This window comes from Heteronotia binoei, chromosome 10, assembly GCF_032191835.1.
Source record: "Heteronotia binoei isolate CCM8104 ecotype False Entrance Well chromosome 10, APGP_CSIRO_Hbin_v1, whole genome shotgun sequence".
In the NCBI taxonomy this organism is placed as follows: domain Eukaryota; kingdom Metazoa; phylum Chordata; class Lepidosauria; order Squamata; family Gekkonidae; genus Heteronotia; species Heteronotia binoei.
In genome coordinates, this window is record NC_083232.1 from 53,680,116 (window position 1) to 53,707,144 (window position 27,029).

General features: G+C 47.5%; 1 protein-coding gene across 1 annotated transcript in view; it reads left to right on the top strand.

Annotated features, from left to right (window-relative positions):
* DNAH11 (dynein axonemal heavy chain 11) overlaps positions 1–27,029 on the top strand; it is a 279,382-nt gene that overhangs the window by 131,528 nt on the left and 120,825 nt on the right. The window contains exons 51-55 of the mRNA XM_060247705.1: positions 1,195–1,388; positions 7,043–7,205; positions 21,708–21,831; positions 22,741–22,883; positions 26,594–26,755. Of these exons, the coding sequence (XP_060103688.1) occupies positions 1,195–1,388; positions 7,043–7,205; positions 21,708–21,831; positions 22,741–22,883; positions 26,594–26,755 (786 nt within the window). The remainder of the gene's footprint in view (positions 1–1,194; positions 1,389–7,042; positions 7,206–21,707; positions 21,832–22,740; positions 22,884–26,593; positions 26,756–27,029) is intronic.

The following is a 27,029-nucleotide window of genomic DNA, read 5'->3' on the forward strand; positions in this document are numbered from 1 at the left end:
GACCGGTACTAGTACTGATCCAGGCTGCTTATGGGCAGCTTCTGTATTTCCCTTAATGAAATGTAAGCTCAAGCTGTAAGTGTGCTTGCATCAGTAAAAAGGCCTACCTTTTCCCTGGCTTTGCTATCTGTTCCTCTTCTGAAAGTAAGTGAAGCTGGTTAATGACCAAACCATTACCTCATGGGTGAGTTTTACCCAGCACCATTTGGTATTAAGGTTTTTATTCGCCAAACATGCATATGAGAAAAACACATATTTGGGATCAATCTATAGGTAGGTGGAATAATTACAAGACTCCAGCAAAATAAATGAAAATTCATTTGCGAACTAGATCCATTTAAAATGGCTAAGCATTCTTCTCTCTAGGGGTAGGTGCAAAACCTTGTCAAGAAGCTTATTGAAGCTTGTCCTAGGAGCTGCTGGAGACCTGAATTGTCTTGGTTGCCTATTTATTTGGTTTTCCTCTAATTTGAAAGTTCCCATCCTGGGCAAATCAGAACTCAGGATACAAATTCAGAATTCCCTCCATGGAGACTTTTGACCCATCAGTTCAAAGATATAGATTTAAAGAGGTGTTGCACTGCTCATCAAAAATTAGTCTTATATGGATATTCAAGTATACCCAGGGTAGGGGGAGATGAAGACCAAGAATACTGTATCAATGCCAGTGACAGAATGGTCAGATGAATGGTCATATGTTGCTTTTCCTCTCTTGCATCCATCATAGTAAAAGTGTCAGCCTCCTTCCTGGAATGTAGCATGAAATCTTATTGTCTGCTTTGAACAGATATTCCTGTGTTATCATAAAATCATATTCATCCATATCAAGAATAGCTGTGGAAAAGCTGATGAGTGTAGGGGGAATAGTTGCTGCCCTGCAGTTGTCTCCTCTGTACCTCAGCTAATGTGGGATTAGGAAACACATTTACATAATGTCTAGTTTCACACTAGAGTTTGACCTTTTTTTCTCAGGTGACAAAGGTGCCCTTAAAAGTACAGCCACATGGGTCAACAGAAACCCATAATCTTACCTATTGTGCCCTTGACAACTAAACTTGCAAACTCAGAAATTCATTTAGCATATGATCTTGGCGGTGGGTGGGGCATTTTCTGCACATTCAAGATAGGATTAAATAAAACATATTTCCGAGTTTTTAAAAAATGTCTTTTGATTTTATGCTGCCAACTGACTAGGGTGTAGAAGATCATATTCTTCTCCAACAACCACTTATTTACTGTCATTTTGCAAATGGGGTGGCAGACCCTAACTACATGCCTGTCAAGAATTGGGACATGTTGAGAAAGATACTTGTGGAGATTCTTGAAAACTACAATGAACTGAATGCATCAATGAACTTAGTTTTATTTGAAGATGCCATGCAACACATGTAAGTACATGTCTGATTAGCTGATAGAGATAATTACATACACTTGATATTTTCCAGTATAGACTTACCCATTTTAGTATGCAGAGCACTGAGCCATCCATAGAAATGCTACTACTGCACAATTTTCATTCAGTGGAACTGGTGTGACACTTTGGTTAAGAGAGCAGTTTGTGAAACTGAAAGTTTCTTACCAGTCTGGTTCCAACCATGGTCTCACTGAACATGTTTAGGCAACTGTCCCACAGTCTCAAATCCTAATTTGTTTAGTGAGTAAGGTACAGTGAGTCACAACAAACTCATGATGAGTTTCCAAGGCAAGATATGAGCAGAGGTGGTTTGCAATTGCCTTCCTCTGCATAGCAGCCCCCGTCTTCCTTAGTGGTCTTCCATACAAATACTAGCCCAGTTTCGCTTCCAAACTGTGATAAGATCAAACTAGTCTGGGCAATTAAGGCTGCTACTTTTGCAGCACAGCAGGCCTCATTTTGGGCAAGAGCCCACAGAAGTGAAACTCCGGAACTTCTAAATTTTATTGTGCTCTTTCTTTCTTATCCCCCTCCCCAATACTTGCTTCTGGGCTCCATTGTTCAAACCCCCATGAGAATTTTGCTGAACTCTAAGATTTGACAAACTTTCTAATATTTTTCCCCACAAAAAATGGGGAAATAACCAAAACATATAAAGCAGACAGATGGAAATCATCATAGGAGAAAGTCATTTAAAAGTATGATGGGAGTAAGGTTTTATTTTGACAATTATAATTCAACAAGCATTTTAAGGTAGATGCTGAGCGGATATAATGTAGAACACCTTCCAGTGATGTCAGGGGTGTGTGGCATATGCAAGAGTTGTGCTAATGAGCCCCAGCACCTCTTTTTCTATGAAATGATCCTTGCAGAACAGAGATGTAGAAATAAAGCTGGTCTGCTCTGCAAATTTTGCTTCCCTGTCCTGAAGGTAGTTGGGCAATTTTGCATTTCTGTGAAATGAAAGACAGGATCTATAAGAATGAGTTTTTTAAAATGATAAAGCCACTATTGCTTGTCCATACTTGCAAACTGTGTCCAAGGTAATCCTCTACATTTTTACAGCACTGTTGCAAGCCGGGTCATCTTTACCCAGTAGATCACAGGTCTGCTATACTGCAAGACAGCAATTGGTAGTCTTACTTGAAAGGATGTAATTTGCACTCTGCACTCTGCTACCTCTGCACTTTGCACCAGCACTTTAAAAACACTCTGCTACCTCTGCACTTTGCACCAGCACTTTAAAGACACTTCAAGACGCTCTAATTTTCAAGACCTACCAGCACTTTAAGAGCACTGGCACTTTAAAACTTGTCTTCCAGCTAATGAACCATCTGCTGTGGTATACCGCAGTGCTCCTAATCTGATGACCCTACCCATTTATTATTGCTTATCCTGAGGGGTCTTTTTTCCCTTTGGAAAAATTGATTGTATTTAGACCTAATTGAATATTTTATCTGCTAAATTGATGTATAAATTTTGCCAACTAATTAGATTGTGGGGGGAAGGGTTTTTAAATTAATTGGCTAGGATAAAATTAGTAGCGGTAAGAATAAGTTTTAGTTAGGTCATAGGAAATATTAGTGGATAGAGTATTAAGTTAAGTGAGTGGGTGGGAGGAGCAGGATACGTTGATGTGCACACTGCTGGTGATCTGAGACTCTGTGAAAACCATCAGAAAGAGATGTCTGGTCAGGGGATTCCAGTGCTCCTGAGGAGGGGAAAGTACAGCAGTGGGAACAGGCAAAGTTGGAATGGAAGGAGACTGAGACACAAGAGGGCTTGCTCCCCTTCCAGCCTGTGTCCTATCCCAAAGATAGCGGGTGTGGGGGACAAGTGGAAACACTCGCCTCCGTCCCTGGTATTGTGCAATGCCAGGTCCATAAATAATAAAACCTCAGTCCTGCAGGATTTTTCCGGGCAGGACATGGACCTGGCTTGCGTGACGGAGATCTGGGTGCGGGATGGGGAGACGGTTGCTCTCTCCCAAGTAGCCCCTTCTGGGTTCTGCGTTCTTCACCAGGACTAGCGGGCGGAGGGGAGGGGTGGCCTTTTTCATATGGGAGGATTGCTCCTTCAGGGTGCTTCCGCTGCCAAAGATCATGGGCATGGAGTGTGCTGGCCTGATGTGGAATGTTGGGGAGAGTTTGGCAATCTGGCTGGTGTACCATCCGCCTAACGCACTGGCCAGTGCCTTACCGTCCCTGATGGAGGCTGTAGCAGGCTGGGCATTGGAGCATCCTCAGCTTATAGTCCTGGGTGACTTCAGTGTCCATGCCGAGGACACAGCTTCCAGTCGGGTGACAGACCTAGTTGTTTCCATGGCAGCACTGGGACTCTCCCAATATATAACAGTGCCCACACATTGGGCCGGACACACATTAGACCTGATCTTTGCAGCGGAAGTTGCAGTGGATCAGATTTCTGCCGAGGCAGTGCCATGGTCTGACCACTATGCTCTGAGGGCCCGTGTGGATATCCCACCCCTACCCCGTTTAGGCGGTGAGCAAGTTTTAGCTTGCCCGCAAAGCCAGATGGACCCTTTGCGGCTTCAAATGACTATGCGGGATCCCTGGCCCTCTGGTGACTTGCTGGATGAACTGGGGGAGATCTGGAATAACCAGCTCTCTACAGCCATCGATGAGATCGCTCCCTGACGTCCTCTTCATCCTCGTTCACGATCCGCTCTGTGGTATCAATGAAACGGCGATGAATGAAACGGCGATTAAGACGACTAGAGAGATGACTAGAGAGACAATGGCGACGCGCTCACGACGAAGCTACGAGAACATCTTATAGGTCTTTTGTGCGGACCTATGAGATATCAGTCTGGGCCACAAAAAAGACTTACTTTGCATCCCAAATTGCATCTGTGACCTCGTGCCCAGGACAGTTGTTTAGTATATTTCGGTCAATAACAACTTTACCACAAGGTAAACCAAATGCTAGAGAACTGAAAATTGGCTGTGAGGCTTTTGTGAGATTTTTCGCAGATAAGGTCTCGTCATTCCGCTGTGACCTTCCCGCCATAATTGATACAATGAAAAAACTTGGGGCACCAAGCGCGTCTTCTGGTCCAATTCTAGATTCCTTCAGCCCACTCAGCCTGAAGGAGGTCGATAGGATCCTTTTTGCTGTACACCCTACGACCTGTGGGTTGGACTCGTGCTCGTCCTGGCTTATAAAAGCTAGCCAGGCATTGCTACGTGAGCCACTACAAGGTATTGTCAACAGATCCCTGGCAGAAGGGATCTTTCCCACATCTTTTAAAGAGGCTGTGGTCCGTCTCCTCTTGAAAAAACCATCTGCAGATCCGGCCGTATTGGCGAACTATCAGCCAGTATCAAACCTTCCCTTTTTGGGTAAGGTTATAGAGTGGGCAATGGCAACTCAGCTACAAGGATTCCTGGATGACACTTCTGCACTGGATCCATTCCAGTCCAGCTTTCAACCAGGACGGAGAGGATTCTGGTCGCCCTCTTAGATGACCTCATGCGACATCTGGATCGGGGTGGCTCAGCAGTGCTGTTATTATTAGATCTGTTAGCCGCATTTGATATGGTTGACCATCAGCTACTGACTAGCTGCCTTGCTGACGTAGGGATTCAGGGGTCCGCCTTACAGTGGTTGGCCTCTTTTCTCCAAGATCGGGGACAAATGGTGGTGATAGGGGAGGAATCATCCCGCTTTTATGTGGTGTGCCACAGGGTGCAGTTCTGTCCCTGATGTTATTCAACATCTATATGCGCCCCCTTGCTCAGATTGTCAGGAGGTATGGGCTGGGCTGTAATCAATATGCAGATGACACCCAGCTCTATCTATTGATGGGTGGCCAGTCCGACTGTACCCCGGAAAACCTAGACCTGGCTCTTCAAGCCATAGCATCTTGGCTCAGGCTGAGTCAGCTGAATCCGATGAAGACGGAGGTTCTCTATCTGAGCCGGGGTGGTCCGGGAGTGGAGATCCTTCCACTGGCTCTTGACTGGGTGTCACTAATACCGGCCCCTAAGGTCATGAGCTTGGGTGTGCTCCTGGAGTCCTCTTTTACAATGGAGGCCCCGGTAGCAGCCACTACTAGATCCACCTTTTTTCATCTTCGGCGGGTGCGGAAGTTGACCCTTTTCCTGGAGCATGACGACATAGCAATGGTGATCCATGCCATGGTCACCTCAAGAATAGATCACTGTAATGCTCTCTACATGGGGCTACCCTCGACGCTGACTCAGAAACTTCAGCTAGTGCAGAACGCTGCGGCATGGCTGTTAATGGGGCTCTTCCAATGGGAGCACATTCGGCCAGTGCTGAAAGAGCTGCACTGGCTACCTATTGTGTTCCGAGTCCGTTTCAAGGTGTTGGTATTGACCTTTAAAGCCCTTTATGGTCAGGGACCTATCTGCGGGACCGCCTTTCTCCACATGTTCCCCAGAGAGCACTGCATTCAGGGACAAAAAATCTAGTGTCCATCCCTGGACCAAAGGAGGCTAGGTTGCATTTGATGCGAGCTAGGGCCTTCTCAGTGGCAGTGCCAGAATTGTGGAATGCTCTCCCAGAGGCCATAAGGGCCCTGCGGGATCTCTCCACTTTCCGCAGGGCCTGTAAGACTGAATTGTTTCGACAGGCCTTTGATATCTAACCGGGAGAGAACTGCCACCCGACATCATATAGAGTTCTAGGTGATCACCATCAGAAAATAAGAACTCGCTTATATTGTAGTGACACAGCACCACGAAATGGTTTTTAAAAGTTTAAATTGTAATTGTAATTATGCTTTAATTGGTTTTAATTGGTTTTAACTTGAGAATATGAATGTTGTCAGCCGCCCTGAGTCCACTTGCAGAGAGGGCAGGATAGAAATTCAAATAAATAAATAAATTTTCCCCAGATAGGACCTGTTGGCTGTGCCAGTCATTCTGTTCAGGAGAGCCAAATTTCAATAGCAACAGTTATTCCAGTCTGTCTACCTCTTGGTGCCAAACTGTAGGTGATGGTGGACATGGGTCTATCCTATGGCCCCTGCCACTGACTTATAAGCATTTGTAGTTCTATAAAAATTGCCCATGGCATGTGGCTGTCATCACTTTTAGTGTGGCCCCTTGTTACATGGCTATGGACTTCAACATGGCAGGAATTATGAAGCACTCTTTGCAATTTAGTCCACTCTGTTATGTCCTTTTTCAAGTAGAAGATAAATGCATGACAAAAACTTTAAATGAGAAGCGTAATTAACTTGTTCAGAATGTTTCTTTTGGGTTAACTTCTGTTGAGAGTAGTCTATGAAGATATAGACACTTTCTCATATGTTACTAATTTTCTTGAAATGTTGCTAGATTAATATCCACTCTTTGAGTGCATGTGGAAAGAGTAAGATAGTACTTCTGTGCTCAACAACATCATAGAGGCTCCTAAGAAACTTTTAAGATTATATTCTTTTAGCAGTGTGGTCTGGGAATGACTTTTTCAGTGACAAAAGCACTAAGCTGGAACCTGTCTAATTTTATCATGACCAACTGTGGTCACATAAGTGACCAAAAGTATTCTTTCATATGACAAACAAACAAAACAGATTGCAAAGTAATAATATAGGTGTTGTTATATTCTGTTGTTATAAACTCATTTTTTCACCATCAGCTGTCGTATTGGTCGAATCTTGGAATCCTCTTATGGTTATGCACTTTTGGTTGGAGTAGGTGGCAGCGGCAAACAAAGCTTATCACGACTGGCTGCATTCATTGGCTGTCTTGAGGTGTTTCAGATTACACTGAAGAAAGGCTATGGGATTCAGGACCTCAGGGTAAATCCGAATATTACATCATTGTGAGAAACGGTAGATCTGAATCGATACAATTTGGAATCTGAGCAGCTGCAATGAGAATAGAAGCAAAACATTGCATTGTTTATTTGCTATATTTATATATTTCTTTCATCATGGAAAGCAGCCCCGTGGCGCAGAGTGGTAAAGCTGCAGTACTGCAGTCGGAGCCCTCTGCTCATGACCTGAGTTCAATTCCAGCGAAAGCTGGTTCAGGAAGCCGGGAGGGATGTGCAAAAAAAAAAAAATCGGAATTACACGGATTCGAAAGTATACGGGGGAAAAAATTCAGAATCCCGTATATTTCTGAATTCCGTAGTCAGAATAGCCACATATACGGTAGATGCGCGGCTATTTCCAAATATACGGCCCCATTATACCCCATGGGCCATTGAAATCAATGGCAAATAGGGTATATTTGAAGCTGCCTGGAGGGGAGGGGGTTTGAGGGAGAGCCCCCAAATTTGCAGGAGACCTGCAGGGGACTCTCCCCTACAACCCCCCAAGTCCCAAAAAGATTGGGCCAGGGGATCCCATTCCAGGGGCACCCAAAGAGGGTGCCCCTATTCCACCATTATACCCTATGGGCCATTGAAATCAATGGCAACATGGGGCATAATTAGAGGCTACTGGGGGGCAGGGGGTTTGAGGGAGAGCACCAAAAACTTCAGGGAATCCGCAGGGGACTCTCCCCCACAAAACCCCCAAGTCCCAAAAAGATTGGGCCAGGGGGTCCCTGTCTTTGGGCTCCCCAAAAGGCCCATTGCCAACAATGATGGGGAAAGCCCAATTAACCACTTCCTCCACTATAATTGCTGTCGGAAAAGTGGCTCTGGCCAGAGGGGATTTTGAGGGAGAGGCCCCAAAACTTCAGGGCAGCTTCAGGGGACTCCCCAGCATGCAGCCCTCCTGGCCCAAAAAGACTGCACCCATCTGTGGGCACCCCAAAAGGAACACTGCTTCCAATGGTGAGAAAAAACCAATTAGAGCCACTTCCTCACTGTAATTGTCATGGGAAAATTGGCTCTGGGGAGCAGGAGGAGAGCCCCCCAAACTGCTGTGCAGCTTCAGGGCACTGTCCCACACAAAACGCACAAGGCCCAAAAAAATTGGACCAGGGGATCCAATTCTGGGTCACCAAAGCCAAACCTAACTTCACACCAGATAATCTCTATAGGACCCAAATGCACTACATCCCTCTATCTACTCTATGAACCCTGCAGACCTGGAAGCAATATAAACCCAGTTGCCAACGTCACTGCCACACAAAACACAATCTGCTCAAGGTCTGCTCTGCAGACCTGGCTGCAGCAAACCCAGATGCCAGCTCTCCAGCCCTGCCCCAAACAACACGGGGAGAGCTGGCCAAGCACAACAAGCCTGCTGGTTCTGGGTCTCTCACCCAGGTGCCAGCTTCCCTGCCACACAATCTACAGATGCCAGCTCTCCAGCCCTGCCCCAAACAACATGGGGAGAGCTGGCGAAGCACAACAAGCCTGCTGGTTCTGGGTCTCTCACCCAGGTGCCAGCTTCCTCCACCCCCGAAAAAACAGAACCAGGAAAAGGGACAACAGGAGAAGGCCAAGAAACTCAACTGTTAAAAAGTGGCCTTTTAAACAATGAAAATTAGGCCAAACAGCACCCCCCCCCGCAAGAACCAGAAGAGAAAAGGAACAACAGCAGCACAACACAGCAACAAATCAAACACAGAATCGTTTTAAAACAGTAAAAAACTTAACTTTTAACAATACAGGAACTTTACCAACCCCTCCCTCCCCCCAAAAACCCTTCATCCTAACTCCAAGCCACCCAAATCAGGAAAAGTAAAAGGACACTGCACTTTTAAAAGTCCTCTCACTAAAGTAAGATATGGGCAAATTGGCAAAAAAAAAACCCACCCCAGGCCCCCTCCCCAAGCAGAACCCCCTAACCCCAAATAAACTACCTACCACCTCCACCCAAATCTGGATAAGTAAAGGGACTCTGAGTCTTAAAAAGTCCTTTTACCAACTAAAATAAAAACAAGAACCCCAAGACTGTCTTACCTTGTATTCTCTACTCCAGGGAAGTCTGGTAAGGCTGAGAGAGAGCAGCAGCAGCTGAGGCCAAGGGCCAGCCAGCAGCAGAACACAATCTCTCACACCAACACACACTAACACAGCAGCACTGCTCTGTGATTGGCCAGACAAAAGAACAACATTGTTACTGATGGCTGGAGGATCAGCTACACAAAAGCCCTTCAAAGCATGCATTTGCAATGCATTTTGTAGATGCATGCTTTGGATTGGCTGCTGGGGCTCCTCTTCCCCCTCCCCCCCTCCCTGATCCCAGGGAGGCTATGGGAGAGGCAGGAAAAGGCTACCAAAGGCAGGAAAGGAGGCAAGCAGCTCCCCCTGAGGCTGCAGAAGCCCCCTTCCCGCCTTTTGCATTGAATTCCGTATACTTCCGAATATATATACGGAAGTATACGGGGAGCCGTACTTGGCTCCCGCATAATGGGCCCCAATTCGAATCGGCTGCAGGCGATTCCGTATACAGCCAAATCAGTGGTGATTCGGTAGCTGATTCGGTTCGGCCCAACCAAATGCACACCCCTAGTAGCCAGCTCAAGGTTGACTCAGCCTTCCATCCTTCCGAGGTCGGTAAAATGAGTACCCAGCTTGCTGAGGGGAAAGTGTAATGACCAGGGAAGGCAATGGCAAAACACCCCGTAAAAAGGTCTGCCATGAAAACGTTGTGAAAGCAGAGTCACCCCAGAGTCGGAAACAACTGGTGCTTGCACAGGGGACCTTTCCTTTCCTTCCATCATGGAACTAGTGTCTTAAATTAGATTCCCAGGCACTCCTCCATCCAGGCACTGGCCTCTAACAGCCTTACTTAGTTTCAGCAAATTTGTTATATCCTGTACCATCCTACTATAGCCTGCATGGTTTACATTTCCTAATTTAAATGTAGAAACCAGGGACATAACATCCTTCACACTCTCATTGTTCACCAAAGTTTTCCCCTTGCTATTTGGGTAAATAATATTTGCAAACCCTGTTGTATTCAGGTAGACCACTCTAGAGAGTAACCAGTCAGCAGTGTGAATGCAAGAACTGCAAATGGTGGGGATATCTATAGCTAGATGCAAGGATTGTGTCACCACACAAGCGACACAAATAACTGCTTGAGGCACCAAGTGGTGATGGGTGAGAGGTGATGGAATGGCTTGCTCCTGTCATTGCATTCAAGACCCATGCAGCCATTGCCCAGGTCCAAACTGGTCTGCGATGGCACTGCTTTTGGAGTTCATCTTGGATGTGTCTGGGGTGTTACCCATGCCACCAACTTCTGGGTCCAAGGAAAGCTCCAGAAGTGCTGCCTCTGGAAAACACTCGACAAACTGGGAAGGCACGGGGGAAGGGTGCTTCTAGCAGCAAAATGCTTTGAGCTGGCCTGATTAAGTGGCAAAAAGATCTTGGTACATTGATCTAGCAGCAGAGATGGGAGAATATCACTTAAGGACAGACAATGCAATCCTAAACAGAGTTGTACCTGTCCAACCTCATTGACTTCAATGGACCTGAAAGGGTGTAGCTCTATTTCTGATTTTACTGTGAGATAACCTACCTTTTAGGTTTGTCTGCGTTGTAGCCTACAGCTGGAACCTATGGGTGTGTTCCATTAGTGCAGCAGTGAGAATGGCTTTCAGGTTTTGGAGGAGAAGGCAATTTTTTGCTCTTCTGCCCACCACTTCAGGCTCCCAGATGCTCCCTACAGTGTTCCTTTGACTCTGTTGATCTGAAGAAGCATGATTTGGGGGGCAAAGAAGAATGCAGTGAGAAGAGGGAGGGTGGGCAAGTTGCCTTCATCTAATAAGAACATTAGAGAAGCCATGTTGGATCAGGACAATGGCCCATCCAGACCAACACTCTGTGTCGCACAGTGGCCAAAAAACCCCCAAGTGCCATCTAGAGGTCCACCAGTGGAGCTAGAAGCCCTTTCACTGTGCCCCTCCCAAGCACAGAGTGTCACTGCCCCAGACAGAGAGTTCCAACAATAAGCTGTGGCTAATAGCCACTGATGGACCTCTGCTCCATATGCTTATCCAATCCCCTCTTGAAGCTGTCTATGCTTGTAGCCACCACCACCTCCTGTGGCAGTGAATTCCACATGATCTTCTTCGTGGTCTCTGTGCATCACACCAATGGGAGAGGCGCCGGCGCCGACCCTGATCGGTAAACTTCAAAAGCTGCGGATTTCCGCCTCTCCGCCCCCGCGCGCATGCGCAAACTCCCCCCCCCCTTTGCGCATGCTCGCCGGGACGGGAGCGGACATCCCGCCAGTTCTCTTCTGACCGCCGCGCTGATCGGTTGATCTTTTCGCTACGGTCGGTGAACTTCGTTGGACTTTGTCTAAATCGGTTTTTCTTAGTGTTAGCTGTAGTTAGTTGTTAGTTTAGTTAGTTAGATAGTGTTTCTTACAGCCCGTCGGAGAGTGGGGTGAGTTTCCCGCCCTTCGGGGCGCCCTCCCCCGCTCAACCGGGCCTTTCCCGCCCTTCTTTTCCTAGACCTCGCATGGAAAAGCGGTGGGGCTTCTTCCGTCGTTGTTCGAAGTGCGGGAGCAAAATCGCGCCACCGAACGGCCATTCCCTGTGTCTGTTGTGCCTGGGGGAACAACACAAACTGGACTCGTGCGTTCACTGCGCCAAGTTCTCTAAACAGACAAGGAAGAACAGGGCGGCGCGATTGGCGGCAGCGCTTATGGAGAAGGCATTATCACCACGTGCGCCCGCCCCCGATCAAGGGCAGCCTTCGGCTGAACTGTCGACACCGAAATCGGTCGACGCCGAAAAAGGGCCCTCCGATGCCGATCGCCCCCGCAAACGCTCGGGCTCGGCAGCCGCATCCGAATCCTCGCTGCCGGAAAAAAGGCGCAAGGAGGACAAGCATGCGGAGAAGGTGAAGAAGCGGAAGGCCGATAAGTCGGAGCATAAGTCCGCCTCGGGATCGGCGCCTGTCTCGACATCGGAGCCTTCGACGCCGGTTGTCCCGCCTCTTAAGCTCTTCGCCTCGCCAGTTCGTCGGCAGAGTACGCCGCCGCTCACTTCAATGTCGACGCAACTCGTCATCTCCAACTCCGATTCCGAGATCGATTCGGCGCAACGCGTCGGTGTCGATAAAAGCCCAGCGGGGAGGCTCACACCGGGACAGCGGACTCCTCGCTCTCGGAGTCCTGTTCGGGATCGACGCAGCGACTCGCACCGGGATCGGTCATCGAGCAGCCGCTCTCCTCGATACCGGAAGAGGGACCCTTCTCCACATCGACCAGTGTCTCACATTCCCTGGGATCAGCGACAATGGCAGTACCTCTATGGTACCTGCCCCATGCAACATCCTTTTCCCTGGTTGCCACCGCGACAGATGGACTGGGATCAGGCATCAGAGACCTCGTATAGGTCACGGATGTCCTGCAGAACCCCTAGAAGTACGGCCTCTGCTACAATATCGAAACCGCCCGAGATCACACAGCCGATTTGACGCCGGGAACCAGAGCAGCATTCCACCTCCGAGGAACGGAAGACGACTCCAGTGGTCCCGACTTCCCCACCTCGGCGCCAGACGCCCGAGCAATCAGATTCACCTGAGGCATCCCCTAGGTCCATGAGGGAATCATCACCTGAAGATCAAGGCGCATCTTCTACTGGCGAACCATCCCCACCGGAAAAGACCACAGAGGATCATCCCATCTCCCCGTCCGAAGACCTAAAATCGTATGGAGACTTAATCAAGCGCATGGAGCTGGCTCTGTCGTTGCCAACAGTCCAGCAACAGCCTGTGGTCACCGACAATGTGTTTGACATTGTTCAAAGGGATACCTCGACGGCGGTCGCCCTGCCCATCACCAATGTGATGCTTCATACGGCGAAAGCATCCTGGGACAAACCCGCGTCCACGCCGGTGTCATCTCGCCGGCTGGACCATATGTACCGTCTGCAGGAGGATACAGCGGAGTTCCTATATACACACCCCAAGCCTAATTCGATTGTGGTTTACGTCCTCATCCAGAGCAAAGAAAACGCACTCGACCCCTCCCGACAAGGAGGGCCGCAAGCTGGACGCCGTAGGACGACGGCTATATTCCTCTGGGTCGCTGGGAATGAAGATCGCGAACTACTCTGCTTGTATGAGCAGGTATCAATATACCCTGTGGAACCAGGTCTCTTCCGTCCTTCACACTATGCCAGAACAAAGCAGGATGGCACTTAAGAAGCTACAGAAGGAGGGGATGGCCCTCGCTAAGCAGCAGCTAAATTCCGCAAAGCATTCAGGAGATGCTTGTGGTAAGACTATTACTACGGCCATATCTCTCCGTAGACACTCCTGGCTGCGCTCCACTGCTTTACAGCCTGATACTCAGGCGTATATTGAAGACCTCCCATTCGATGGCACAGGTCTGTTTAGCGCAACCACTGACTCGGTCCTTCAAGAGATGGACAAAAGTATAAAAGCATCCCGGAATCTGGGGGTCTCCACCTCTCGCCCGCAGACCAAACGGCAGTGGCCGCGGCAGTGGCAGAAGAAGCCCTATTCTAAGTCCCCTGAGCAACAGTGGCGCCCGAAGTCAACGCCCACCCTCTCAAGGCCTCAATACCAGCCCAAACAGAAATACTCTCCGTCCTCTGCCCAGGCTTCTAGGCAGAAGGGTGCGAAACATCAGAAACAGGGCCTTTGACTCCCCCCCGCCCACCCGTCCCCACGGGGACACGGACTCTAATCGCCTGTCCCGCTTCCTCCCTGCCTGGTCCCGTATCACCTCGGACCAGTGGGTTTTATCTGTGATCCGGTGGGGGTACGAGATAGAATTCTTCCGACTACCTCCTACTTCCAGGTTTGCTTATACTGCCCCTTCCCTCCCTCTCCAGGAAGAGGTTCACTCCCTCCTCCTCAAGCAGGCTATCGAGGAGGTCCCAAAGGATCAACGCGGCCGTGGGTTCTACTCCCGCTACTTTGCGGTCCCCAAGAAGGACGGCGGCCTACGTCCCATCATGGACCTTCGGGCTCTCAACGAGTTCATAAGCTGCAACAAGTTTCGAATGACTTCCCTGTCGTGCATTCTCCCGCTGCTGGACCACGGGGAGTGGTTGGCAACTTTAGACCTGAAAGACGCATACTTTCATGTCTCCATCCACCCCCGGCACCGCAAGTTCCTGCGTTTTACGGTCGGCAACGATCACTTCCAGTACAGGTCACTGCCCTTTGGCCTGTCGACGGCCCCGAGAGTGTTTACCAAAACGATGGTCGTCATTGCCGCCCACCTGAGGCTTCAAGGGATCTCCCTGTTCCCGTACATAGACAATTGGCTGATAGTGGCGGGGTCGAGGGAGACTCTGCTCCAGCACATCGACACCACTCTCACCCTGTTGCCGGACCTGGGGCTCCAGGTCAACTGGAAGAAGTCGCACCTCCAACCGTCGCAGAGAGTGCAGTTCATCGGCGCAGTACTGGACACGATAGCATGCAGGGCGTTTCTACCAACAGATCGGGCAGGGGCCATTGTTCAGGCAGTTCGCGCCCTGGAACGCGCCCCAACAGTCCCTGCACGTCAGGTTCAGCATCTACTGGGCCTTATGGCGGCCACTACCTCGGTCATTCCGAATGCGAGGCTTCGCATGCGACCGCTCCAGTTGTGGTTCCTACGGGAGTTCCGCTCCAACCTCGACCCTCCAAGTCGTCACCTAACGGTTCCTCCAGAGGTGTTGGCGGACATAGCATGGTGGGGGCAGGACTGCAATCTGATAGGAGGGGCACCCTTTCACAGACCACAGCCCTCTGTGACGATCACGACGGATGCGTCCCTTTGGGGTTGGGGCGCACATGCTATGGGTCTATGTGTCGGGGACAGGTGGCTGGCTCATCAGGCTCTCCGGCATATCAACTACCTGGAGCTGCTGGCTGTCTTCCATGCTGTCCGGTCGTTCCAGACACTCATCACTGGCCGAGCAGTGGCAATCCTCACGGACAATACGACGGCCATGGCCTACATAAACCGCCAAGGGGGCACTGTGTCTCGCAGCCTCTGCCGGCTGGCGATGGCTATTTGGGAAGCGTGCATAGCCCGGGGGATATCGCTGCTTGCGACCCACCTCCCAGGTGTTCTGAACACCAGGGCAGACTTCCTCAGCAGGGGAGGTGCGTCGCTCCACGAATGGGAGCTAAACTGGAGGTTTCTGGCACCAGTTTTTCGCCTCTGGGGAGCGCCCACGCTGGACGTTTTTGCGACTCCGGAGAACAGCAAATGCGAGTTTTTCTGCACCAGGGGAGGAGTGGATCCCTTGTCCCTCGGGGACGGGCTCCTGATCCCGTGGACGCGCCACGAGGTGTACCTCTTTCCCCCGTTGCCACTGATTACCAGAGTCGTCCAGAAGATCCTGCGAGAACGGCCAGTAGGCGTCCTGATAACGCCATGGTGGCCGAGGCAGCAGTGGTTCCCAGTAGTCTTGCGGCTTGCCCGCGGGGAGTTTCACCACTTCCCACAGGTCCCGGATCTGCTGCTGTCGCACCAGGGGCAAGTGCTGCACCACGATGTGCCCCATCTGAAGTTGACGGCTTGGCGTCTGGGCGCTCGCAGCTATCGGAAAGAGCTAGGTTCGTGCTTATGAACAGCAGGAAGCCCTCAACTCGGCGCTCGTACGCCTACAAGTGGTCGAAGTTCGTCCAGTTCTCTGTGGGTAAGGGGCTGGAGCCGCGGACGGCCGGTCTCCCTGCAATCTTTGACTTCCTACTGGCCTTGTTGGACCGGGATCTGACGACCTCCTCGGTGAGGGTGTACCTGGCGGCCATCTCGAGCGAGCACAGGCCGATTGACGGGTATTCAGTCTTTACCCACCCGGAGACGAAGCAGTTCCTCAAAGGGGTCGCTCGGCTGTATCCCGCGGTACGGGTGCCCGCCCCATCTTGGGACTTGCTCTTGGTTCTTAGGGCCCTTATGGGGAAGCCGTTTGAACCTCTAGCTACTTGTTCACACCAGCTGTTAGCGTGGAAGACAGCGTTTCTGGTTGCAATCACGTCGGCGAGGCGAGTGGGTGAACTGATGGCACTGAGGTGCGACAAGCCCTACCTTTGCTTCTCCCCTGAGGGGGTGATGCTTCGCCCTGACGTCACGTTCCTGCCCAAGGTGGTCTCTGCGTTTCATTTGAATGCCGTGATTGACCTCCCTGTGTTCTTCCCGAACCCTTCAACGGAGGCCGAACGGCGGTTCCATGCCCTCGATGTAAAACGAGCGCTGTCCTTCTACTTACAACGTACAAAGTCGTTCAGGCGGGACTCCCGGCTCTTCGTTTCGTACGTGGCTCCTTCCCGGGGTCAGAGGATCTCGTCTCAGAGATTGTCTAAATGGATTACTGGCACCATTAGGCTGTGCTATCTTCTCCAGAAGACGCCGCTTCCGGGGCCTGTGCGGGCCCATTCGACGCGAGCGGTGGCCACGTCGGCAGCGTTCTTGAAGGGAGTGCCGCTGCAGGACATTTGCAAGGCTGCCACATGGGCGTCGGCGCATACCTTTGTGTCGCACTATGCGCTGGATATGAGGCGGCGTCAGGACTCGGCGGTGGGCCGTGCTGTGCTACAGTCTGTCTCTTGCTGATGGACCGTTGCACCCTCCTCCAGGTATGTCCTTGCTTGCTAGTCTCCCATTGGTGTGATGCACAGAGACCACGAAGAAGATAAACAGGTTTCCTACCTGTAACTGATGATCTTCGAGTGGTCATCTGTGCAGTCACACTACCCGCCCTCCTTCCCCTCCGCTGCCGGTCCATCCTGCTTGGGCTAACGCAGCGGTCAGAAGGAACTGGCGGGATGTCCGCTCCCGTCCCGGCGAGCATGCGCAAAGGGGGGGGAGTTTGCGCATGCGCGCGGGGGCGGAGAGGCGGAAATCCGCAGCTTTTGAAGTTTACCAATCAGGGTCGGCGCCGGCGCCTCTCCCATTGGTGTGACTGCACAGATGACCACTCGAAGATCATCAGTTACAGGTAGGAAACCTGTTTTTAATCACCCTTTGGGTGAAGAAGTACTTCCTTTTATCAGTTCTAACCCAACTGCTCAGCAATTTCATTGAATGCCCACGAGTTCTCGTATTGTGAGAAAGGGAGAAAAGTACTTCTTTCTCTACCTTCTCTATCCCACGCATAATCTTGTAAACCTCTATCATGCCATCCTGCAGTTGACGTTTCTCCAAGCTAAAGAGCCCCAAGCATTTTAACCTTTCTTCATAGGGAAAGTGTTCCAACCCTTTAATCATTCTAGTTGCCCTTTTCTGCACTTTTTCCATTGTTATAATATCTTTTTTGAGGTGCAGTGACCAGAATTGTACACAGTATTCCAAATGAGATCGCACCATCGATTTATACAGGGGCGTTATGATGCTGGCTGATTTATTTTCAGTTCCCTTCCTAATAATTCCCAGCATGGCGTTGGCCTTTTTTATTGCAATCACACACTGTCTTGACATTTTCAATGAGTTATCTAGCACGACCCCAAGATCTCTGTCTTGGTCAGTCTTTGCCAGTTCACACCCAACAACTTGTATTTATAGCTAGGATTTTTGGTCCCAATGTGCATTACTTTGCACTTTGCCATATTGAACCTCATCTGCCACGTTGACGCCCACTCACCCAGCCTCAACAGATCCCTTTGGAGTGCCTCACAATCCTCTCTGGTTCTCACCACCCTGAACAATTTAGTGTCATCTGCAAACTTAGCCACTTCACTGCTTACTCCCAATTCCAAATCATTAATGAACAAGTTAAAGAGCATGAGGCCCAGTACTGAGCCCTGTGGCATCCCTCTTCCACTGCGAAAATTGCCCATTTATACTCTGTTTCCTATTAATTAGTTTTGATCCACAAGAGGACTTGTCCTTTTACTCCATAACTCTCAATCTTACTAAGGAGCCTTTGATGGGGAACTTTATCAAAAGCTTTCTGGAAGTTGAGGTAAACAACATCTATTGGGTCCCCTTTGTCCACATGTTTGTTCACCCCCTCAAAGTACTCTAACAGGTTAGTGAGACAAGATCTTCCCTTACAGAACCATGCTGAGTCTTCCTGAATAACTTGTATTCATCAATGTGCCTGCTCATTCTGTCTTTCTTCCAACTTTCTCAGTATTGAAGTCAGACTGACTGGCCTGTAATTTCCCGGATCTCCTCTGGAACCCTTTTTAAAGATGGGGGTGACATTTGCTACCTTCTAGTCCTCAGGAACGGAGGCAGATTTCAATGAAAGATTACATATGTTTATCGGGAAAATATGTAATCTTTCATTGAAATCTGCCACCGTCTAGTACATCTACATATCTATCCATCTAGTACAGCTTGGCACTACATTGAGCCCAGTTCAAATCTCAAAGATGTCTTTATGTTGTCTTCCATTGTATATCTATATATTTATTCTTCTACTTACTTTGGCATTAGAGGCAAATTATGAGTTCTCTAGACAATCCTTAGTTTGTTTGTAACAAAGACAAGACATGAAATCCTTGGACTGATACACTCCCTTCCTCTTGCCCTTATGCATGCTTTAGAAATTTACGATTCCTGGTTCCCAGCAGACCCCAATTTTCATGTGTATCAGCTAGTAAAAAAACACAAGGTGCATTTTATCTTTGCAGCATAACAATCTGTCCTTAATTTTAAAATAGTCTAAAATTTCCCAGGTATGTATATGAGGAAGGGGAGGAGGGAGTGCTCATTGCCCCCCCAGGCGGAATAACGAGAATTCTGAAAACCAAATAGGAACCCATCGAACAGGTAACGCGCTTCGTCAGGATGAGGGTAAACATCTAACTGCCTAAGAACCCTCAGCCGAATGGGGCTGGGACCCTTTTCCAGGGTGCTGCCCAGGCCCGCCGCCTGTCCGCTTATTAGGCCACCTCTGTTTGGACCTGGTACAGGCTGTAAAGGCGTGAGGGCCTCCACAGATCGGGCACTCGTGCTTATACTTACAGGCCTTCCTGGCGCACGAGCCTTGGGAGGTGAACTCCCAGCAAAGCAGCCGTGGCTGAACCGACTGCCCCGCGGCTGCGTGGGTGCCCGTAAAAGTTGATGTCGCTGTGTTTTGAACCAGATGGCCACTATCCAATCGCTCACCAGCATTTGGTTTTGCGGGCGCCATAAGCTGCAGCCACAGCTGCTGGTTTATCTGATTCCACTGAAGACAAGGATTAACAGCCACCCGCATGCGGAACTGTTCATCGTACTGGAGCCACGCCACGCCAGCAAAGTCATTATATGCCCGGTATATAATGTCACAGTACTGGAACAATGGTGCTGCTCTCCATGGCTGGGCCCTAGCGATGACGCCAGCATAAATAAGGAAACTGGGCAGCCAATTCGCCCATGTCCTATCTACTTTTCGACGCTTGAGCTTCTCTTTATCTTTCTCGTCAAGCTCATCCTTAGATTTTTTCTCTGATTCCCTATAGAGGAGGCTAAATACGTCTACGTATTCGCCTTTAAAAATTTTTTCCCTAGTAGCGGTTGTAAGATGGTCGCCCAAGGGCATGGCAGGGTCACCAAAAGGCAAAGCATGAAACTCCAATGAGCTGTAAGGGACAGGAGGATACGATGGGAACCCTCAGATCGCCCCCTGTTGCCCAGCCCACAGTAAAGACATGGACGAGGCTTGCTGCCATCCCCAAGGTAACACACCCATCGCAGGTCCTGGACCGCCGGTACCAGGGCTGCCTTCAGAACCGCTGCTCCCAGGGACTAAACCCCAAGGTGACTAAACACTCTCCAATACGGAAGACGAAGAGGAAGAACTAGACTGTGGCAGGAAACCAAGGGCTGCCTGCTGCCCCATAAGTGGCACTGCACCTAAATAGTTGGCCCTCGCCGCCTGAACTCCACCACCAGGCCTGGAACCCGATGCTACATTGGCCCCCCACAGGCCCCATGGCCATGCCACGCCTTGCTGTAGCGCGGGTAACTTACCAACCAACGGCATCACCACAACCGCATCGGGCTCCTCCCTCTGCTCGTCATCTTGCGGCGCACCGTCCTTTGCCACACCGCTTGTTCCTTCTGCTTCCTGCAACACAGAAAGACGGGCCAGCACCTCCTTCTGAAAGGAGATGGTGGCTGCCCGGCCAGACCCTAAAAGGCCGTTGGCCCTCCTTTTTATTGCCCTGGCCCTTCTTAGGTGCCATGGCTGCTCTTTCCTTTTTTTTTTTTTTTTTACGGCCCAACCAACCCACACTGGGCCAAAGGCAAATCTGCGTGAAGGGGAGGGAGGTGAACCCTGTCCCCACAACAAGGGCACAACCAATAATCAAGTGGAGGCCTCTGGCTCCTGCTCACGACCACCCCCACCAAGGCCAGCCGGCCTACCAGCCACTATCCGTCCTAAAGAGGCCTAAATAACAAGAAGTGGGGGGGGGTGTACCAAATGAGGCCCCGAAAAAAGGAGGGGGGAAGGCCTACAGAGGCCCCGCGCCGCCTCGCCGATGCTGCCCTTCCTGAGCGTCCCACTCCCCGCGACCCCTCCCAAAGGCCCGCAGGCCCCGCGACCTTCAATTTGGCCTGAATAGGCCTGACAAACATTTCAGATAATATGAACGTGGTTGCCTGATTGTGCTTTATTGATGGATGACTGGCAATAATTTTAAGTTTCTATCATTGTTCTAGACTGTCCTTTTATTTTAAAAAAAACCTCAGAAAAAATACATAGCTGTGCATTCCCACTACACTACGGTACACTTTGAACATTCTTCCAGCTATAAAAAAGTCACTTGTCCATTAACAGATCCTGCATGGTTTGGGGCTGTATCTAAAGGACTCATCCATATGGGCTCAACCAAGTGCATAGGTCTTTTTCCAAGCGGGAAGGAACTAATTCATTGGAGGGGATCCATATTTCTCTGCCTGTGGAGTGAATTAGACAGTCATCCAACTGGTTTTGGATCAGCTGCTCCCATGCCGCACTGGAAGGCATTTGAGGCTTACATTTGCAATGACATTTTCTGACTTAAACAATATATAAATTTCCACAAATGCAGCACATTTATTTCACTCTATAGTCTTATTAAGCCACATCCGGTGACTTAATCCATTTTCATAACATTTTTGCAAATAAAATGGGTGTGGCGTAAAATACTTGTGAACAGGCAGTATAAGCAAGACTAAGAAGAGTGTTCCTTGATTTAACATCAATTTCCTTAATACTATGGGGGGAAATTTACTTTCACCGATATATTGCTTGTTTAATTTTCACTGTATAGTCTTATTAAGCCACATCTGGTGACTTTAAAAACAGATGCAGATTTTAAAGAAAAAAAATCCTCTGGAAAAGGATGAGTTATGTTAAGGATATGGAAATAGGATGCATGAAAAATCAATGTATTGCTTTCAAGTGACATGTATGTTTTCACACGTAATCCCTTTTTACCCCTTCTTGTTTCAGTTCTGTAATGTAACATGAATGATTGCCTTCTTTCCTTACAGGTAGATCTTGCCAATCTGTACATCAAGGCAGGAGCCAAGAACATTCCCACTGTGTTTTTGCTGACAGATGCTCAGGTTCCAGATGAACGCTTTCTCGTGCTGATTAATGACTTGTTGGCATCAGGTGATTAGACCTACACATTTCTTGAAAGATCTTCCCAATGACAAATTATCTATGGTTTCAATGAACTTTAAAAGGGGGATTATTTGTCTTTGACATGTTTCCCAGTGTAGGTGGGGTGCCCTTTGGGAAAAGGCATCTCAACCCAACTAACTTCAGTATTGTGCCTAGTATGCTTAAATAACAAACAGCGTTGTTCCTCAGAAGCTAATATCAAGGCCATGTGTTGCATAGGTATAGGATCTTTTCATTGGTGTTGCTTGTATATTGGTTCAATGCTGCTGATCTAACAGGATTGACTGAGGAAGTAGTGTCTATGCATTTTAGATCTTCTGCATGTCCATGTCCATAGTAAATTGATTTTGTGTTTTAGATCAGCTGATCCAAAAAATTGATTTTGTGTTTTAGATAGTGAAATATAAGTGAAATGTCCCAGATTTTTTTAATTAATAGTCTTTTAAATGGGCAATGAAGCACATCAGCATGCGCTTCCTGTTACTGACTAGACAGAGGGGTGGGATTTTGTTGTAATTTGAAGAACATTATAGGATACTTTGAGGAACATCACAATATCCTAGCATGTGATTTGTGATTTCTAGTTTTGCAGTCCATATTTTCTAATTTCCAAAACAAAATCACTATTTAAATAGTATTCTGCCTTATCCTCAGAAGTTGAGAGTGGGATGTAGTATCTTTAAAACCACAGAATAACCTAAACAAATGTAAACAATAAAATACTCTGAATTAATTTATCACTAGAGCCCTTCCTCAGCAACTAGCTTCACTCTAGCCATCCAGAGTCAGCACAAATGTCACAAGATTTACAGTCCAAATAGTTAATTCAGTTGTGGCTTGGATTTATATTGCCATTATGGTAGGATTTCCTAATTCCATTATTTTGTTTTCATGCAGGAGAAGTTCCAGATCTATTTAGTGATGAAGATATGGATACTGTAATTGCAGGAATTAAAAACGAGATACGCGGACATGGTCTTATTGATTCCAGAGAAAACTGTTGGAAGTTTTTTTTAGACAGAGTACGACGCCAGCTAAAAGTAAGATATATATATGAGATTACAAGTGTGAAATCTGAGTTGAAGCAGTGACAAATGTTTATATTCTTTAATGTGTGAGCACCATAGTATTTAGAATCATAGAGATGGAAAAAGTAATTTGTTGCATCTGCTCCAGTCTGCTCAGTGCAGGAAATTCAGACTAGAGCTTTTCCAACAGATGGCTATCCAGCCTCTGCCTGGATACCTCCAACAAAGGAGAGCCCACCCACACTCAGGTAGTTGGTTTCATTGTTGAACTGCTTTTACCATCAGGAAGTTTGTCATTAACATGAACTGAAATCTGTTATCCTGTAACTAAAGCCCATTAGATATAGCTTTGCCCTTTGTAGTCACAGAGAACAAGTCCTTGATCTTGGCTTGTTTAATTAACAGTCTTTTAATTGGGCAATGAAGCACAGCAACGTGTGCTTCCTATTACTGACTAGGCAGAGGAGTGTATAGATATTTAAAGAGTGAAATCACGTCCCCTTTAGTCTGCTCTTCTTTGGGCTAAACATACTCAGTTAATTCAACCTTTATCATAGGATTTGATTTTCAGACCAGTGACCATCTTCGTTGCGCTTTGCTGATGAACCTCTTACAGTTTGTTTATATCTTCTGGTGCCCAGAACTGAAAATGCTACTTCACTAATGGGCCCAACAGTGTTAAGAGTGCTGCTGCTGTTTGTTGTAGTACAGTCCCACTGACCTGTTCCATCTTATCTTCCAAGGTGTCCTGGCTCCAGCAGCCATCTAAGCCTCTGCCTGGCAACATGTCTCTCTCCCAGCTTTCTTGATCCTGGGAGGATTTTTCTCTCCATCGTTGGTTCACCACTGCCATGACCTGGGCTTTGTAAGAATCACCCACTGACAAGACCAGGGCTCCCATCATCCTTTCCCTGCATTGCTATTCTAAGGCCCTATCACATGCCATGTCTCCTATTACCCAGCATCTGGTTACCATAGAAACAGCTTACGGCAGTTGCACACCACTGGGGGATTAGCAGCTTGCCAACATGACTGTCCCACTTCTCCTGATGCCTGTTTTGAATAGCATGTTGGAATAGTGAAGCTCTATGTGATACTGAGAACATCTACCATCATCAAAAGTTATTTTTGTACATGCCTCAGTTGATCTTATTTTAAGGCAGACTTTTAAATTCAGAAGTTAAAGAGTTTAAAAGCTTACTATTACTTCAGAATCTTTGTTCAGGCTTACAGCTTTCCACATGGCAATAGCTGCCTTCAGTAGGAGCCCAGGTGTGAACTCCTTCTGGCTAGATGAAATCAACGAAGAAGAGACTCTCCCCTATATGCCAAGGAGTTTTATTATCTCCATTGTCCCACTCTCTGTGGGTCAAAGAAGCTTTACCTGAAGTCTCCAGGAAGATACCTTCTATCTCAGACCTCACAAACCTCTTTTCCCTGCTAGGTATCAGCTTCTAGCCAGGGCACTGTCCCCCAGCCCAAGGATTCCATTAGCATTTCTAAGGTCTGGCTGGGTAAGGGTTGACTGTTCCCTCTCCTGTTCTCTACTAAAATAGAGAAAAACTTTTTAAAAAAAACTCATAGTGAATGCTTTGTACCATCCAGATGTCTAAAAGGTTTTAATTAATGTTTAATATTTGTACATGTTTTTACTGTTGTGAACCGCCCTGAGCCTGCTTTGGTGGGGAGGGTGGGATATAAATCCAATAAAAGAAATAAATAAAAATAAAACTCATTTCTGCAGTGTTTCCTAAGTACAGGCAAGTATCCATAAAAAATTCGTGTTCTTAAGAAAGGCACGCAGTGCCAAACCAAACATTTAAATGTCTCATGGTATGCAGCCATATACATTGTGGGAGGAGGGGAAGCTGAGAGAATTTGAATCCTTAGTATGCTGCATGCCCCCCCCCCCCAGTCTCCCCACAACACAGCTTACTCAACCAGTACTAGTCCATTGATCAGGCAGTATGGGTTCAAGCTGGTTGTTTTTGGGCAGAGTGGAAGTTTTTTGCTTCTAGGTGAGATGTTTCCTATCTGGTGCTCCAGGTTGGCCAGGAGTAGGATTTTTTTTCGGGGGGGGGGGGAGGTGTTACCACTCTGCACTTCTCTTGATGGAGGACTCTAGCTGTGCCGTCTTTCTATATGTTGTGTATCTTTGGACGGAATATTTAATGTTAAACATTAATTAGGTCAGTGTCTGTACATTACTTTGAATATCTTTTCTTATTATAATATTACTATTTTAAAAGTATTTATGACATACATAGTATTCTTGAACTATTACAAGATTGCTTCCATATTAAGCACTATAACTTTTTAATGTTCTAAAATGAGTTATTGAAACAAATATGAAGCTAAATTAAATTACTTTTTGTTCCCTTTGAAGTTGGTTTGTAGATTTTGTAGAATACTTTGAAAGATTATTCCATTGTTGTTTCCATTATATTGTTGTTTCTCTTGTGGATTTGTATAAAATAAGTTTTTACCCCATAATATTATCTTGTGGCTGGTACCTGCGGGAGAAATGTAAATCATGGCTCATATCTGTTTTGAAATGATTTCTTTCACTTCCATCCTCTTTGATCCTCTTTCTAATCTCACCCATGACTTCATTATTTTTAGTGGCTTTTTAAAATGCGCCTTGCCTTGCCACTGCTTTGCAGGTGTCCCACTGTGCTAAATTAGTACTTCCAGAGGCAGCTATGAAAAGTATCAATTCAGACTAAAGGGCTATAAAGTAGAGAGTATGTACTGTGGAAGATGTTGGTTAACACATCAGACAACATCTGCAAGATAATACATAAAGGTGGCAGGAGAGAATGCCTGCTGTAATGTAGGGCTTCAGTTCTAAACACACTTACTGGGTAATGCTCTGTTAAAATCAGCAGTGCTTCATTCCAAGGAGATATTTAAGGTCAGGAATGTGAAGATCAAACAAGCATCATTTAAGTGCATTGTTATTTTAAAATAGGTAGGCATTTATCTGATTCCTTGGGCTTTTCTGATACTGGTGAGAACCCTGAAGAGTTGTTGTCATAGACCTGTATCAAAAACAAAGGTATACCCAAACAGCAGTAGAAATCTTGCTTTAAAAATTGTGGTCATTGTTAACCTACACAGATTCAGAAACTCAAGAAGTGGTATTGTGCTAAACTTCAGTGACATTATTTTGTCGTTAGGATGTTGCTTTTTTTGTATTTGTGTGTGTGTCTGCATCTGGACATCATGTTAACCTCTAGTGACTGACCCATACTGGTGTCCTGGAGGATATTCAGAGAGGTGGCTGAATAAAGCCTGCCCCTGTCCTCACAACTTGGTATTTCAAGGAGATCTCTTGACCAAGTAATAACCAGAGCTGACCCTGCTTAGCTTCCGAGATCTGATGAGATCGGGTTTGCTTATCCAGGTTAGGGACGGATTTTGCATTGTTGGTGAATGCATGTGAGGTTTATTAGCTGATGCTGAACAGGGTGGAGAAATTACTCACAAGTAGGTAAAGTTTGGAGAAGCAGTAAATACAAAGCACAATGCAAGTGAACAAAACACCATTTGCTTGGATATATAATCCTGATTTGACTAAGTTTATTAGCTGCTGGGTAGATTGTATTTTCATTGGTGAACCCAGTTGCAGTGGCTCACTGCCTCCACAATTGACTGCATTCCTCTCTTTGATCACCATGTAATGCTTCACCCTCACTTTTTCTTTCTCCTTATCCATACAGATCATTATGTGTTTCTCTCCTGTCGGTTCCACACTGAGAGTTAGAGCTCGGAAGTTCCCAGCCATAGTTAACTGCACAGCTATTGACTGGTTTCATGAGTGGCCACAGGAGGCCTTGCTGTCCGTCAGCAGGAGGTTCATTGAGGAGACGCCTGGGATTAAGGTACAGAGTTTCAGTCAAGCTCCTCAATCATATGCAAAAATAACACAGCTCTTGGGAAGATCAATAATGGAACAAGCTGGGGGGTGGGGAATTTTGTTTGTTTCTTCACATATTGTGGTTACTTATGATATTCCTTCAGTACAGGACAACTAGTTTCTTTGGAAAATTTATGGAGTTTGAAATTTTAAAAATCTAAAATATTTTAAAGATGCAAAAAAAGTTTATCTTAATGGATTCTAATATCCATTTGTGAGCTTTTGAACCTCCTTATAAA